The sequence below is a fragment of the Phaseolus vulgaris genome, chromosome 4 (genome assembly GCF_000499845.2).
Source record: "Phaseolus vulgaris cultivar G19833 chromosome 4, P. vulgaris v2.0, whole genome shotgun sequence".
NCBI lineage: Eukaryota > Viridiplantae > Streptophyta > Magnoliopsida > Fabales > Fabaceae > Phaseolus > Phaseolus vulgaris.
In genome coordinates this window covers 314,015-330,289 of record NC_023756.2, presented here as the reverse complement: position 1 = coordinate 330,289, position 16,275 = coordinate 314,015, and the positions used below count along the sequence as shown (strand labels likewise).

General features: G+C 30.3%; 1 protein-coding gene across 1 annotated transcript; it reads right to left on the bottom strand.

The window, feature by feature from the left end:
• Nucleotides 1-12,596: 12,596 nt before the first annotated feature.
• Nucleotides 12,597-14,436, bottom strand: LOC137836649 (alkane hydroxylase MAH1-like). Its single transcript, XM_068645322.1, has one exon. It carries the CDS (start codon nucleotides 14,369-14,371, stop codon nucleotides 12,857-12,859), a length of 1,515 nt encoding a protein of 504 aa, XP_068501423.1. The 5' UTR covers nucleotides 14,372-14,436; the 3' UTR covers nucleotides 12,597-12,856.
• Nucleotides 14,437-16,275: the final 1,839 nt, after the last annotated feature.

Below are 16,275 nucleotides of genomic sequence, written 5' to 3'. Positions count from 1 at the left end.
TGTGTCTACTGAGTTATGGCTGAGATTTGAGCCCCAGATTCGTCCCACAAGATTGGCAATAAATTTTTTATTAATCACTGCCAGGGTAGAAAGGAAGGTTGGTTTGTGTGTGAAACTGTTTGATTTTTTTCGTTGCTGAATAATCATCCGTTTGACCTGAAATTTGTCGCGTTTTGTCCCAAATTCGGTGGAGATTCTTATGTGGAATTTCAGGAAAAAACTATTCCGGGAGAATTTTCAGAAATTTTTGGCAATCCAAGGCTATCCTCTACCAAAACTCGTGAAATTTCGCCCTACTTTCCGAAATTTTAGTCTGGGTTCGTATTGCGCTGAAAAAATTCACACAGGTACTTTCATATGTTGTTTGCACCCAGCTAAGGAGGCACGTCCACAAACAAATCACAAAAAGAAGATACGGGGGAGAAAAGCAAGGACGCTCTGTTTTCGGTAAACCAGTTTTGTTCACTCTCTGTCTGGGACTTACTATGCCCTAGTCTCCCGGTATTCTGGTCTGACATTTTTACCAGACGTTCGTCACTGTGTCTACTAAGTTTTGGTCGAGATTTGAGCCCCAGATTCGTCCCACAAGATTGACAATAAATTTTTTCTTCATCACTGCCTGGGCAGAAAGGAAGGTTCGTTTGTGTGTGAAACTGTTTGATTTTTTTCGTGGCTGAATACTCATCCGTTTGACTTGAAATTTGTCGCGTTTTGTCCCCAATTCAGTGGAGATTCTTACGTGAAATTTCAGGAAAAAACTATTCTGGGAGAATTTTTCAGAAATATTTGGCAAACCAAGGCTATCCTCTACCAAAACTCGTGAAATTTCACCCTATTTTCTGAAATTTTAGTTTGGGTCCTTATTGCGCGAAAAAATTCACACAGGTACCTTCATATGTTGTTTTCACCCAGGTAAGGAGGCACGTCCATAAAAAAATAAAAAAATAAAAAAGATACGGGGGAGAAAAGCAAGGACGCTCTGTTTTCGGAAAACCAGTTTTGTTCACTCTTGGTCTGGGACTTACTATGCCCTACTCTCCGGGTATTCTGGTCTGACATGTTTACAAGACGTTCGTCACTGTGTCTATTGAGTTTTGGCTGAGATTTGAGCCCCAGATTCGTCCCACAAGATTGACAATAAATTTTTTATTCATCACTGTTAGGGCTGAAACGAAGGTTCGTTTGTGTGGGAAACTGTTTGATTTTTTTCGTGGCTGAATACTCATCCGTTTGACCTGAAATTTGTCGCATTTTGTCCCAAATTCAGTGGAGATTCTTACGTGGAATTTCAGGAAAAAACTATTCTGGGAGAATTTTTCAGAAATTTTGGGCAAACCAAAGGCTATATCCTCTACCAAAACTTGTGAAATTTCGCCCAACTTTCTGCAATTTCATTTTGGGTCCATATAGCGCTGGAAAAATTCACAGAAGTACTTTCATATGTTGTGTGCACCCAGGTGAGAAGGCACGTCCATAAACAAATCACAAAAGGAAGATACGGGGAAGATAAGCCAGGACGTTTTGTTTTCGGAAAACCAGTTTTGTTCACTCTCGGTCTGGGACCTACAATGTCTTACTCCTTGGGTATTTTGGTCTGAAAATTTTACCAGACGTTAGTCTCTGTGTCTATCGAGGTTTTGGCTGAGACTTGAGCTCAATATTCGTCCCACGAGATTGGCAATTAATTTTTTATTCATCACTGTCAGGGCTGAAAGGAAGGTTCGTTTGTGTGTGAAACTGTTTGATTTTTTTCGTGGGTGAATACTCATCCGTTTGATCCGAAATTTGTCGCGTTTTGTCTCAAATTCAGTGGAGATTTTTACGTGGAATTTCAGGAAAAAACTATTTCGGGAGTATTTTTCAGAAGTTTTATGCAAAACAAAGGCTATCCTCTACCAAAACTGTATATCAGAAAATTATTGTATTTATCTTTTTTAAAACTGTGTTAAAACTATACAAGAATTTTCATAAATCTAACAAATATTTTTTGAATTGAACACTTCACTAATAAGTGTCGTACGAGTGTTGACACCGATACGTGTGTCTAACACGGATATGTCATTTAAGAGAAGTGTCTGAGCCTCGACATTACTAATTCGCATCCTTTCCTTATTCACTTAATTTGGTTTATCGTCTTTCTTTGTCTCTTTATTTATCATTTTTTTAATTTGGTTCAATAGTAATTTTTATCTCTTTGTTTATACTTTTATTATTTTTTAAAGGTCTCAAATTAGTTTTACTTTTATTTAAAATTAGTCAGAAAAGAAATTTTAATATTGTTTGATTGACTAACTTTGAAGTGGGACTTAACATTGATTTGGTATTATTGTAGTTACGTATTAAATTTGGATTGTATTATGATATGTGATTTTAGAAGAATACAGTGACGTTGTTATCTTTTATGAGTCATCGTAAATTGATGTACTTTGTTGGTTCTACATTTATTTCATAAGGTAAATAAGGTATGACTAATAGAAGTATGACTCTTGACCACCGTTTTTTTTTTGTTTTTTTTCTTTAATTTAATTCCTTCTAATGATGTTTAGGGTTATAATTCCTTCTAGTTAAATTTGAGCTAATTGATATCTCTATTTGTAATATATCATTTTGTTTCATATTTCTTTAAATTTCTCAAAATAACACAAAAATTAGAAATAAACATTCTTATGCATCTCATAATTTAAAAATATGTAAAAAAAATTCAAATTTCTAAATTAGAAGTTGAATTATAACTATTTTATCAATTAAAATTATAAAAAATTAAAGTTCTAAGTTTCTATCTTTTTTATGAAATATTACATAATAATTATGACCTTGATTAACAACTTCCCTTAAATCTACTTCCTCTATATAAGTTTGTATTATTGTAATCTATATTTCAGCGAAGACAGAAAACAATTATCTCTTTAAGCATCATCAATTTTAAGTCCTTTTGAATAACATGCTTTGTTGTAGTTTCAACAATGTTAAAAGTGAAATAGACCACAATTCATCACTAAAACGTCCCAGTGGACACTGAAGGAAGGACCAAAAATTTCCTAGCTCAATCTAGTGCACAAGCTAAAAAAAATCTATAAATATGAGACTTATGAATGAATAGAGAGATACATAATTTTTAGTTTAATAGTTTTGCTTTATTTTCTTTCTTTCTATTTGTAAAAGTAGTATATTAAGTGGAGACTTATGAGTGTGCTGTACTATCTCCAGATATAATAGGGGATGGTGTAAAACAAAGTGTGGAAAAATAGTAATTGAAAATTATAGGATTAGTGTTTGAAACAAAGAAGATTGTAATCGAAAAGGTAGAGAGATATTGTACAGAATTAGTAGGTGTTGAAGTGGCAGACAAAGGAATTTCAATTGGTTGAGTTAATTAAGGTCACAAGACAGAGGTCATCTCTTTCTACTAAGCTTCTGCACTACATCTTCTCACCATGTTCTGCTTCTTTTTTTTCCTTTTATAAGCATAGACTATTATCTTATATTATTAATATTAATATTAATATAGTTTACATCATACACATTGTCATGTTTTTCATTATCATTGTTTATTCTTGGGTGTTCTTTCATGTATTATGTCGTATGGCGATTTTTTTCTTCTTCAAATACAAGAATCAGTACATAGGATAGTTTTTACATACCTTTTCAGCTGGTGTTTCCATGCTATCACAAATATATATACAGTTCCTAAAAATGAAGAAGTTTCTTTGAAAATTTTTAACTTGGGACATATCTATGTAGAAAGCTATTGAAGACTCGGAAAAGTAGCAGTTTTACATTCTATTCGTTCATGTTGTAGAATTGCAATCTTTCCAAAGACAGAAATGAAGAAGACCTGCTTCCATAAAATTCTGCACCAATGCTCGCTATTACTACTGAACTGCAATTTGTATCGACAAAAATGTACTTAGTACTTTAAGATTCTTCAATTTTCTCAAATGCATTGGCATATTTGTCACTTTTATAAGTGTAAATTCAAGTTGGTGAGTGTATGCAAATTTGAGGGCATCTCCTTCAGGTTGTAACAAATGTTCAGCTTCAGTATTAACAAATTATAGAGCAAACATGTTGATATTAACATAGCATACATAATTTTGCTTTTATATATATATAGGAAACAATTAATGTATGAAGAAGAAAAGGGTCTTATTTCTTTAATATCTATTGTGCTGAATTTCAAACAATGACGTCTGAACTGTTGAATTTCTTTCATACACATTTCATATCTGGTTTGAAATCTTTTACCTTTAATTTCATCTAGTTTTTGTTGCTTCTAGAGGGTTGGTGGCATAATGAGTGCTCGGGGAAAAATTTGATTGTCCTGGTTTATATAATTATAGCATGCTGGATTATCACTGCCTGACTTAGTATTTGGTACATCTTGGATAATATTCATCACTTTTTTTCAATTTTCTTACTTTGATTGTTAGTTTTCAAAACTGAAAGTGGCATAATTAATTGAAACAGTTGTGTGCATTGCAGAAAAGTGCGCTCTATTTTGTTCTTTGAAAAGCAAATTTAGAAGCAATAGACCCATGAAGAGGTTGGTGGACAACATTAAGTTTAACTAGAAAACCTTTTACAGTTAAATTTTATAAATAAATGGAAATTTGAGAAGGAAAATGTAATGTCAAAAGTAAAAGGTATTTGCAATGCTCACTGCTTCAATGCCACTCCCAACCGAAGATTAGGATCCTCTGCCAACCGAAGATTGGAATACTGTGAAAAAAAGATAATGTGATTATCAATCAAATCATTAATTTGAAATTATCAAACCAACAAAAGAAATCAGTAGACAAGTCATGAATACATAATACATTAGCATAAGAGCTTTTTAACACCTACATTTTTAGATCAAAGTGTGGGTGATCAAACAAATCTCAAGGCTTTGTGTGGGTTTGGCACTGAAATGGATGGATGTGTGGCCTTGCACATTGGACCCTTTTTTAAGAAAATTTCAAGGCTCATCAGTTTATTCTAATTAATTACCAAATGAGGTATAGAATCTTACACCATTTGACATTAAGTCAAGTTGCCTAAGAGATATATAAATCATACTCCAAGAATTGATAACAGTGATATGGAACTTTTCCCCACATCCCATCAAAGCCTGATAGCATATCACCTATTCCACAGCACCAGAACCAAACTCACTCTATATCTATAAAACAAAAAGCTGAATTTCAGTGTTGGAATATTTGTTAATTATCTGACAAAGACTACAATCATATTGCCAAAGTATCGTATAAAAGATGCTTTAAATTAGTAAACAAAGTTAAGATATTTCTAATCCCAGGTATTTATATTATTTAGTTGAAGTCATGCATTAAATGAACTAACTAGCAGTGTATGAATCAAATAATTTATAAAATATCACTAAAGACAGACCCTGCAGTTATATTACACTAAAGACAGAAAATAATTATCTCTTTAAGCATCATCAACTTTAAGTCCTTTTGAATAACATGTTTTCTTGTAGTTTCAACAATGTTAAAAGTGAAATAGACCACAATTCATCACTAAAACGTCCCAGTGGACACTGAAGGAAGGACCAAAAATCTCCTAGCTCAATCTATTGCTCAAGCTAAAAAAAATTTATAAATATGAGACTTGTGAATGAATAGGGAGATATATAATTTTTAGTTTAATAGTTTGTTCTATTTTCTTTCTTTCTATTTGTAAAAGTAGTATATTAAGTGGAGAGACTTATGAGTGTGTTGTACCACCTCCAGATATAAAAGGGGATGGTGTAAAAGAAAGTGTGGAAAAATAGTAATTGAAAATTATAGGATTAGTGTTTGAAACAAAGAAGATTGTAATAGAAAAGGTAGAGAGATATTGTGCAGAATTAGGAGGTGTTGAAGTTGCAGACAAAGGGAAATAAAAGAGTGTGAGAGTGGAGAGGTGACACAGACCCTTGTAGTGCATCTTCAACTGAAGAGCACCACCAACAAGTTCTGCTGTCATGGTAGGAGTTGGAAATGGAGTGAATGGAAGTTTGTGATTTGAAATGGATTAAGTGCAGGGATGGTATAATGATGAAATGAGTAGTTAGCTATTTTAGGAAGATGGATGAGTAGTGATCTTTTAACATTATTTGAATAATGTTGTGGTGTTTTCAATGTGTAATAGTGTGATTAAAATACTATATATGCAAACAAGGTTTTGTTTTTAGTAATTAATTATATAGTTTCGTGATTTTAGGGTATTTTCAGAAGTTGTAGCTATGCATACTCGCCTTGGTCATGCTATCTATAACAGTGTGGCTAGAATAATGAGATTGTGCAATTCCATGTACTCGATTCTCTGTTTCTTGGTTTTAAACTTTTTGCTGAAACAAATTGGCAAACGGTTCTGGTTGTTGTTACTTGGATGGATGTATGGCCTTGCTCATTGGATCCTGTTTTAAGAAAATTTCAAAGCTCAAATTGTCTCAGTTTGTTGTAACTAAACACAAATGAGCTATAGAATCTTATACCATGTTAGATTTCAGCTTAAAAGCATTTCACATTAAGACTTGAGACAAGCAATATGGAACTTTTCCCAGCATCCCATCAAAGCCTCATAGCAGAAATTAAAGGTTCTAATCTAATATCTAAGAAAAGAAAAGAGAAAGAGCTGATAAAAAAGATAAGAGTATAGCACATTAACATTATGAATAACCATCTTTGAACGTGTAGGGGTTGTTTCATAATAACATGGTTTATTATGTATAATTCAATTTCTCCATGATTTAGCATAACATTTCTGAATAAACTTTCAAGAGAACCAAATTCAAAAAACAGAGATTTACTCACACTCAGATGTGTTAAGAGTAAGCAAGTAGTGAATTTGGTTAAATTTATACGGACTTCATTTGGTGTAAGTGTTGCAAAGGTTATCTTTATATAGTTAGTCATTACAACCTAATTAGTTATTAGTTTATGATACACACATCCACTGATTGCAGAGGAGAAACATCAATGCCAATGAGGTTAATTAAGAGTAAGATCTCTAAAGAGGTCTCTTCTACTCCCTCCAGATATAGAAAAGGATACTGTAAAAAAAGATAGTATGAATGATTGATTAGTAAAGCTTCTTATCTTCCAATTAAATCATTAATTTAAAATCGAAACCTAACAAAAGATAAGTCAACACATCATCGATACATTAGCATAATAAATTTTCAGTCCAGCATGCTGGGAAATGCCGAAGCCTTAATGTTAAAGTTAATCAAAAGAAGGTAAAATGGTTGCAAACATGTTTCTTTCATCAAAAGAAGAAAATATTTTTAACAACATTGGATTGGAGATAGGATAAGCATATTATGGACATCGTTTCTGTTGAGAATCTTTAAAATTTTATTCCAGAAAAGGTTTTATCAAAAAGAGAAACAGTTGATGAAAAAGATGGAGTACAACAGCCACTTCTAAGGGTTATATTCTGTACTGATTACTTTACCAATAACTTCTGCACTTCACAATTTTCAGTGTCCTAAACAGTGTCTGCATAATAAATTCAATGCTGCATATGTAGGGGTTTCACAGCTTGGTTGATTATCTATAATTCAATTTCTCTATAATTTAACATAATCCACCTACTCCTTTTCCATTAAACAGAAACAAATACACGAGTGTGGAAAAGGTAGCTTAAGTATGTGTTCATGAAAACAACTTTAAGTTATTATCAATTAGAGTTTGTTCTCTAAATTTGATCATTAAACTTAAAGGAATAAGCTAAAAGGAGTTTTTTGAAAAAAGGTTATCTAAGAAGCTTATTGAAATAATAGAGATTATACGAGTCATAAGCTCAAATACACTTCCAATAAGCTCTTCAAAATACTTCCTTAGCTAGAATTAAAATCCTCAATTTCTTCATTTGTTATGAATTCAGAGAATGTTAATCTTTTTAAAGGCAGGTAAAAGCATGGACCACATAGGTATAACCAAGTGAATATTTAGACGTGAATTCCTCCTACACCACTCATGCCAACATAATAATAACTTCCATGTTTTTCCAATGGCAGGATATCTCATAATGAAGAGTGATCACTATTTGTTTAATGTCTTATCTAAAAGTAAACCAAAAGCATAGCTGTAAAAGGAAAAGGAAAATAAAACTAGTTTATATTCAATACAAGTTCCTTAGAAACAGAATTCAGAAGAAGCCATTCTTAATGTACCCAATGTTCTCAGTCATTTCCTTTCATCTTGTCTCCAGACAATGAATTTCAATGTTGAATGTACACAAAAGAAATAGTGTTCTTAGATATAGGGTTTAGGATTTAGGTATATAAATAACTTATCATCATTCATTTTAAGTTTATCATTTAATTTTTACACCAATTTCTGTTTATTTTATTGTTTTAAAAATTTATAATTCATTCAAAAAAGATCAATTATTACTATTCAAATTTTATTTAATTTTATTAAAATATATCCTTATGAATTTTGCATGTATTCGCAATATTAGATCATTTCTATTTTGTTTCTACTGAATTCACGGATTATAGTAAGAAAACCAAAAATAATTTCCATATCCAAATAACTAATCATATTTCATTTTAAATTAATTTTAATCACAAAAATAAAGTTATAATTTTATAGTTTCATCAATTAAAAAAATAATTTTATTAATCACACATATATTCACAAATTTTCATAATTTTTTCTTTTTACTTTCCACTTTTTTTTCCTGAATCTAAATAACCTCTCTTTTCGGTCTCTTTCAATTCAAATCCATCTTTTTCATCTTCAAATCATGGAAACAGTAGAGAGAAAAAGATAGATAATGTTATATAGAAAATGACGTTTTGAAAATGATATAAATCTGTTAACAACATGCTTTTTGAAGGTTAATAAATAGAATTAAAACACTCATTTAATATCTTATTTTTATTTTTATTTTTTGCTTACATATCATAGACGTTTTGACAAAAATATCAATGAAATAAATGCCACGTTTAATGTTTTAAGATATTGGGTTGAATGATGTTAAATTCATTTGTAAATAGATTTAATTTAGCTGCTTCTCCCCGTCCCTCCATACCTTCTTCTCTCACCTATTTTTGTATTTTAAAAAATGCCCTTCTGTAATATTCTGGATTGTATAATCCGGAAGTCATTTTTCAAATTTGTAATTAGCTTCCGGATTATATAATCCAGAAGTCTTTTTTTAGATGCATTATTACTTTCCGGATTACATAATCCGGAAGTCTTTTTTAACTTCCGGATTATGTAATCCGGAAGTCTTTTTTCAAATGCGTTTTCGGATTATATAATCCAGAAGTTACTCTATGGGGTGGCACAAGAAGGACAAAAATGTATTTTCATTTTGTATATGGAGGTGCCAGAAGAAGATATGGAAGTGCAGGAAGAAACAGTCTTTAATTTAATATTTTCTTCTATGTTTCCATCTCATTGTATTCTACGACCAGCTTTTAAAATAGAGAGTTAAGAAGAAAAGGCAATTTCTTCCTGCACCACCTCCATGCTTGCTACTGCACCTTCATATAAGATGGAAATGACAATTTTGCCCTTTACTTCCTTTTCTCATGACATTTCTCTTTCCTTTTTTATTTAAAATTCTAAACTCTAATAACTATTAATAATAAAAACTATTTATCAATAATATATAAAATAATTTAAAGATTAATATTTTTTAATCTCTAAAATAATTTAATTTATGTTTATTTTTAATAATCTTTTAGTAGTGTTTCTATATTTTTATTCAACACTAAAGCCATAGATAAATACTTTACTCTTGAGTTTAAATTCTATATATAAGATGATTTAAGTAAAAAGAAACATTTCCAATTTATTCTCTCAAGTTTGAGATTCGGATTTTCAGAAAGGAATCATACACTAAAAATCCACATTTTTTATACAATTATATTATCACTCTTAATATTATTATTTTAATTTTTTTTCATATTATTTAATTTTAAACTTAGCCTTTATTATATATTTTTAATTTTAAACTTAATATTTTAAAAATTATATACACTACAAGAAAATCATTAAATAAAAACCAATTTTAGATAAAAAAAAAATAATTAGTTGTTATATAATTAAATTAGAAACTATTTTAGAGACTAAAAAGATTATTAATTTTTAAATTAGTTTTTATTATTGATAAATAGTTTTTAAATTTGTATTTAATTAGCTATAAAGATTTTAACTTCCAATTATTTATATTCTAAATTTGGTAGAAAAAACTTGGTAGCTAATTAGATGTGAATTTTGAAACTATTTATTAATAATAGAAACTAACTTAAAAATAATAATTTTTTTAGTCTTTAAAATAAATTTTAATTTAATTTATATATAATTAATTATTATTTTTCTAGCATCTTGGTAATATGTGAAGAGGGGTGTCTGCGACATAGTCTTGGATGGAAGAAGTACTGTGAGAAGCATAACAGTGGTGTAACTGTAGCAGCTGCAAAACCAAACATGGTCATCGTATTCTCCTCGTATCTAGGTGGTCCTAAAACTATCATCATCTATTCATAGTACACATAAATCTCTATATGAATCATCAAATGAAATACTATTTTATTTATGTCATATAAAATTATTGAAAACTGTGTTACAGTTTCTCCATTAATGAATTTCCTCGTTAAAAGTATAATAAAATAAATAATATTTTACTGAAATCTAATTTATTTTTTTCAACAACATAATTAGAGGAACGAGCTTCCAACCTCTCAAAAAATTTCTATTTCTTCATATAATTTGGAACAATGGTTAGTCAATGTATATGATTATCCTTCCATCTAACTTTTCCACAATCTTCCTAAATGTATTCATATTTTTCCTTTTTTTTCTTACATGATATTTTTCTTATATCATTCTTTCTATTCTACACTGAAATTCATTCCAAAATAAAATAAACGTAAATTATTTTGGTATATTAAATGGAAATGGAAACTATTTATTTAGGTTTATACCTGAACTTTTAGGAGCTTTCAAACAGCTCATGCACGTCCATGGTCACTTTCAACAATAATAATATTGAAAACTCAGAAAAAGAATAAACAAATGAAAAAGAAAAAAAAATGGTAATAATAAATAACTCACCAAAAAATGAAAAACTATTTGTTATGGCACAGCTTGGAATCCGTAGTGGTAGGTTTAAGGCCCCAGTAACTTTGAATTTTCTTTATATTTTAAAACTTTTGGTATATATATATTTCTCACTTTGCAATTTCGAAGAGTCTTTTTCTCTTATTTAATGTAGGGCCTTTTCTTCATATACATAGGATTTCATGTTAATAATATCAAATTATCATGATTGTAGAAAAAAAAAAACAAAGATTGCTAAAAAACTATGCAATCTTGAAAATATTGTGGCAAAGGCACATGTTAGATTAGACCATGTTATATATACATATCAATGATTAATAAAATTGATATGATTTGAACTTAAAACAAAGCAATTAAACACTTTTTTGCAAGGAAGCCATTGACTAAAATAGTTTTGAAGATTAATATAGATGAGGCAAATAGGTGGGCAAATAGATGAGACATGAGTTCAGATTCTCTTATACGTTTATGGTGTTGTCGGTGTCTTTAAAATACAATAATTTTAATATATTTAAAAAAAATAATATATTTTAAAATATTAAAATCAGGATATCTTAAAGGTACAATAATAGAATAGTAAAGATCCAAAAATTTAATAGTAGTCACCAATTTTATATTTCAAAATATAACATTTAAAGCTTTGAATCAAAACTATTATTATAGATAATATAAGATTTTTCTTTTGAACATCTTTAAAATAGAGATATTATTAATATGATATATTTGTTAATTTTATCCATAATTAATCTTCATTATTTTAGGCATTTTTCAATATTTTAAGCTTTTAGTTAACGTTGTAGGGTTTGGATTTATTTACTTTTATGTTTTATATTTAGGGTTTTGAGTTTTTTACCTTTGAGTTTGTATTTTATGTTACACGTTTGAGGATTTTAATACCATTTTTTAATTAATTTTGCAATTAAAGAACAACTAATAATCTTTGTTTATATTTTATGTTACACGTTTTAGGATTTTAATACTATTTTTTTAATTAATTTTTTAATTAAAGAACAACTAAATCTTTGACAACTAATTTCATTTATTTTTGAATTTGGATTTGTTTGACTTGTTTGAAATTTGTGTTTTGGTTGGTTTGAACTCAGTTGACTAGATTGTTACTATCTCATATCTTGCATTTTAATTTGTTTGGTGTTCTTACATCGTTTAATTTAGTTTTAAGAAATGTTTGGATTGTTGTGATAAATGAGATTTAACATCGGAATAAGCACATTTTTAAAGGAAAAATGATTGATCATTCTCAAATCTTCTCTGGTTCAATTGAAGATTTGGTCTTGGATAACATCCAAATTTCTTCATCTTTTTTGTCTTTTCAGATAGATGTCTTGATCTCCTGGTTTGCATGTTTTCGATTAAAAACAAGTGATTTATTTTAAGTTTGTTAGGTGTGTGTTCTGATGTGTGTAAGGGGAAAGTTATTTTTGTTTTATTGAATTGAGTGATAAGTGTTAAAAATGTATAAGAGTTGTATCACCTCTCTAACTCATATTTTTTCATGCTGATAAATAAAAATGCACTTAACCTTAAGTTTTCCATTGAAAGTGGTCTAGTAATTCTTACATGAATCTTTGTATCTCCAGAAAAAACTCCCAAGAAAAACAAAAGTTATGCTCGTCAATTATGGTAAAGTAGACACCCTCCCATTGGTGAAGTTATTGAAAAAGCAAAGCATTATTCTCCCAAACCAAATGCTCTAATCACACACACACAAGCCATTACACAACAGACAAGACACGTTTTTGTACTGAGTCTGTCCAAATTTTGAAGTCAAACTAAAATTTTCTCTTTGTGATCTTTACCTTCAAACCATCCTTCATAAGAAGAACAATAGAGAGGCTAGGAGAAGCAACATAACCCTCCACCACTTTCACACAGTAATTCCGCAAAATAGCTGCTGCCACCATCTTCAACTGGATGAAGGACAAGTCTTTCCCCAAGCAATTCCTTGGTCCTGCATTGAAAGCAATGAATTTGTAAGACGGTTCATAAACGTTTCCTCCTCTCTTCGATATCCATCTCTCTGGCTTGAACTCCATGCAATCTTTTCCCCATGTTTCTTCAAGCCTTCCCATTGCATACAAAAACAACAGTATCTTTGTTCTGGAATCAACACCATGCCCACTAGGAAGCATGTCAGCTTCAAGGGCTTGCTTGCGTTCGAAAGGTATAGGAGGAAAGAGTCTCAGTGTTTCACATATAGCACCATGCAGATAAACCAGTTTTTTCACTTCTTCCACACTTAAAACCTCAGCTTTCTCTTCATTTCTTCCATACGTTTCTTTGATCTCTTCAAGAATCTTGGCTTCCACCAAAGGGTTTGTAGCAACAAGCCAAAAGAACCACGTGAGAGCTGAAGTTATGGTATCTCTCCCAGCCACAAAAAGATTGAACACAGCATCTCTTAGAAATGTATCATCGTGTGCTTCTCCCTTTCCCTTTCCTTCTCTCATCAAAGTTGTCAACAAGTCAACCTGAAAAGTTTTCCCTGTTTCATTTTCCATAAGATCTTCTCTCTTAGACGCTATGCATGAATATATGAACTCATCAAGCGTCTTACACGCTTCTGTCATCTTCCTCTCTTGCCCAATTTGAAGCCATTGCTGCACCTTCCAAACAGACTTCGGCACTATATGTCTGTAGAATATGCACTCTTCTGCTTGGTTAAAAGCCTTCTCAACTGCAACTTCTGGAAAATCAATGGAAAGGCATTCAGGGTCACGTCCAAGAACTGTAGAACATATATTATCGAAAGTGAAGCGGTTGAAGAGATCTTGAAGATCCACCACCCTCCCTTGTTGTTGCACATGATCCAATACAGGAAGTAGGCTATTCTGCACCTTCTTGTGAATGGTTTTCTCCAGCAAAACCTCGAAGCTTTTATGTTTGAACAAAGAATGGAAGAGATCTCTGCTGTATTTCCAAGCTTCTCCATCAGCAGTGAAAATCCCATCTCCAAAAGCCTGAAAAATGTCTCGAAACTCGGGTCCCTTGACGTAGTTGTGGAAGTTTTTGCTCAGCATGTGGTGCACGTTGAGGGGATCACAAGTGACCAAGTAGTTCATATTGGTAAACCATGGTCCACCGAACTCAGCAGTGCCTCCATGTTGTTTCAAAACCTGAGTTGAATAATCATGGGCATGCCACAGATTACAAAGAACTTGTGGGAGCATTCCAACAAAAGGGTATTCGGTGAAGATGGGGTGCGTGCAACATCTTCTGCGATGGAAAACTACGCAGAGGAGTGCTGCAACTGTGGCTGCTGCATAGCCAACCAAGAACAGTTCCATGTTGTAAATATAAACAAAACATTTTGGCTGTGTCTTCTTATAGAAGATTCACTCATGATTAATTATGTTACCATTATTTTGATATTATCATGTTTATCTCACTTTTAAATTATATGAAAGTGAGTTTTTTTTTTAACTTAATCTTAGTTATTATTACAAAACAAAAATCATTAAATATAAACCAATTTTTTATACAAAATAATTAGTTACAATTGTAACTAAATTAGAAACTATTTTAAAAATTAAAAAAAAATTGGTTTTTAAATTAATTTCTATTATTTTTAAATAGTTTTAAAATTGGTACCTAATTAGCTACCAAGCTTTTAACTACCAATTATTTAGATTCTAAATTTGGTAACAAAAATATTAGTGGCTAATTAGATACCAATTTAAAAACCATTTAACAATAATAGAAACTACTTTAGAAACCAAAAATTTATTTAATCTCTAAAATGGTCTCTAATTTAATCACTATAACAACTAATTATTTTTTGTCTCTAAAATTGGTTTCTATTAATTTCATGATTTTTTTTTTTTTAGTGTTATGTAACTTGGCATCTCAACTTCATTTTAAGTATTATTATACAATTTGGCATCTTAATTAAGTTGACACTTTAAATAACAACAATCATCTATCATTACATAAAAAAAATATATTATACTTATTTATAAATAATTCTAAAAGATAAAAGCATATTATATCAATAAAATATTAATATAATGTGTAAGAATAAATCATAAAAATCTAAATATGACTTGGAGTTTAAGTTGAATAATATTGTTAGAATCTGATTTTATGGTTGATAACTAAACACGTAGACTTTTGGTGTATAGGAACATTGTAGATTTGAGATTAAATACGTATATCAGGTGTGATAGGTTTGTGTTTGTTTGTATTTAGTGATAAGAAAAAAACAATAATTTTGAGATGAGACAGAAACCAGCCTTATCCCTTCGTACATAATTTCTGCTGAAAAGAATGGCTTATCACTAAGCATTTATTATTGTTTGGCCTATGCATTAATGATGAATACTGTAAAATGTTGGGAAAATGATGATTGGTTGTCTCCTCCAACTATCATGTAAGAGATATGAGAAATCGTTCGTAGAAGTACATATTTCTTATGATCTAATATCAGTCAAAATAAATCTTTACTTTCATTACTTTAATTTTACAAAATTAATTTATAAGATGATATTTGTATCAATTTATATACTAGGAAATGTTTTTATTTTTAGTTGATGTGGAATCTTTAAGATCGTTATTGAATCACTTATAGATATATAGTATTATACACGAGTTGAAATGTCTCAACATGAGAAGGCGTGTTGAAGATTTCATGTTGATTACCGGTAAGGACATCTTCATCACAATTTTCTTATTTTACTCTCTATATAAATCTTCTCACACTCATTTTCATCACTCACATTCTTCTGATTATCTCTTTCATTCACACTTATCTTCTTTATCCATATATCGCATTCACATTTATCTCCTTTATAATGTTTACTCATACAGAGTTGATTTTTTGTCTTATGCTAATCTCGAGTTAGTATTTCCTATTTGTCATTTGCATCGATTTTTGGCGAACACTAAATCTAAATTTTCTTATAGTGTTAAAATTATAAAATTAATTAAAGGGATGTTGATCATTAAATTAATAAGCGCACTTAAAGAGTGGTTTAACCCTTATATAGAGTAAAAGAGGACAAATAGTACATTTTCACATACACATAACCAAAATGAAATCTCCTACTGCCTACCCCAATACTACCAACTAAAGAAAAAACATAAAGATCAACGATCAACCCTTATAGTGACATTAAATCGAATGCATACATACCAAGACTTCAAGGCACCCGTCAGAGAACGAGAAAGTCACTAATGATATCTTTGAAAATAT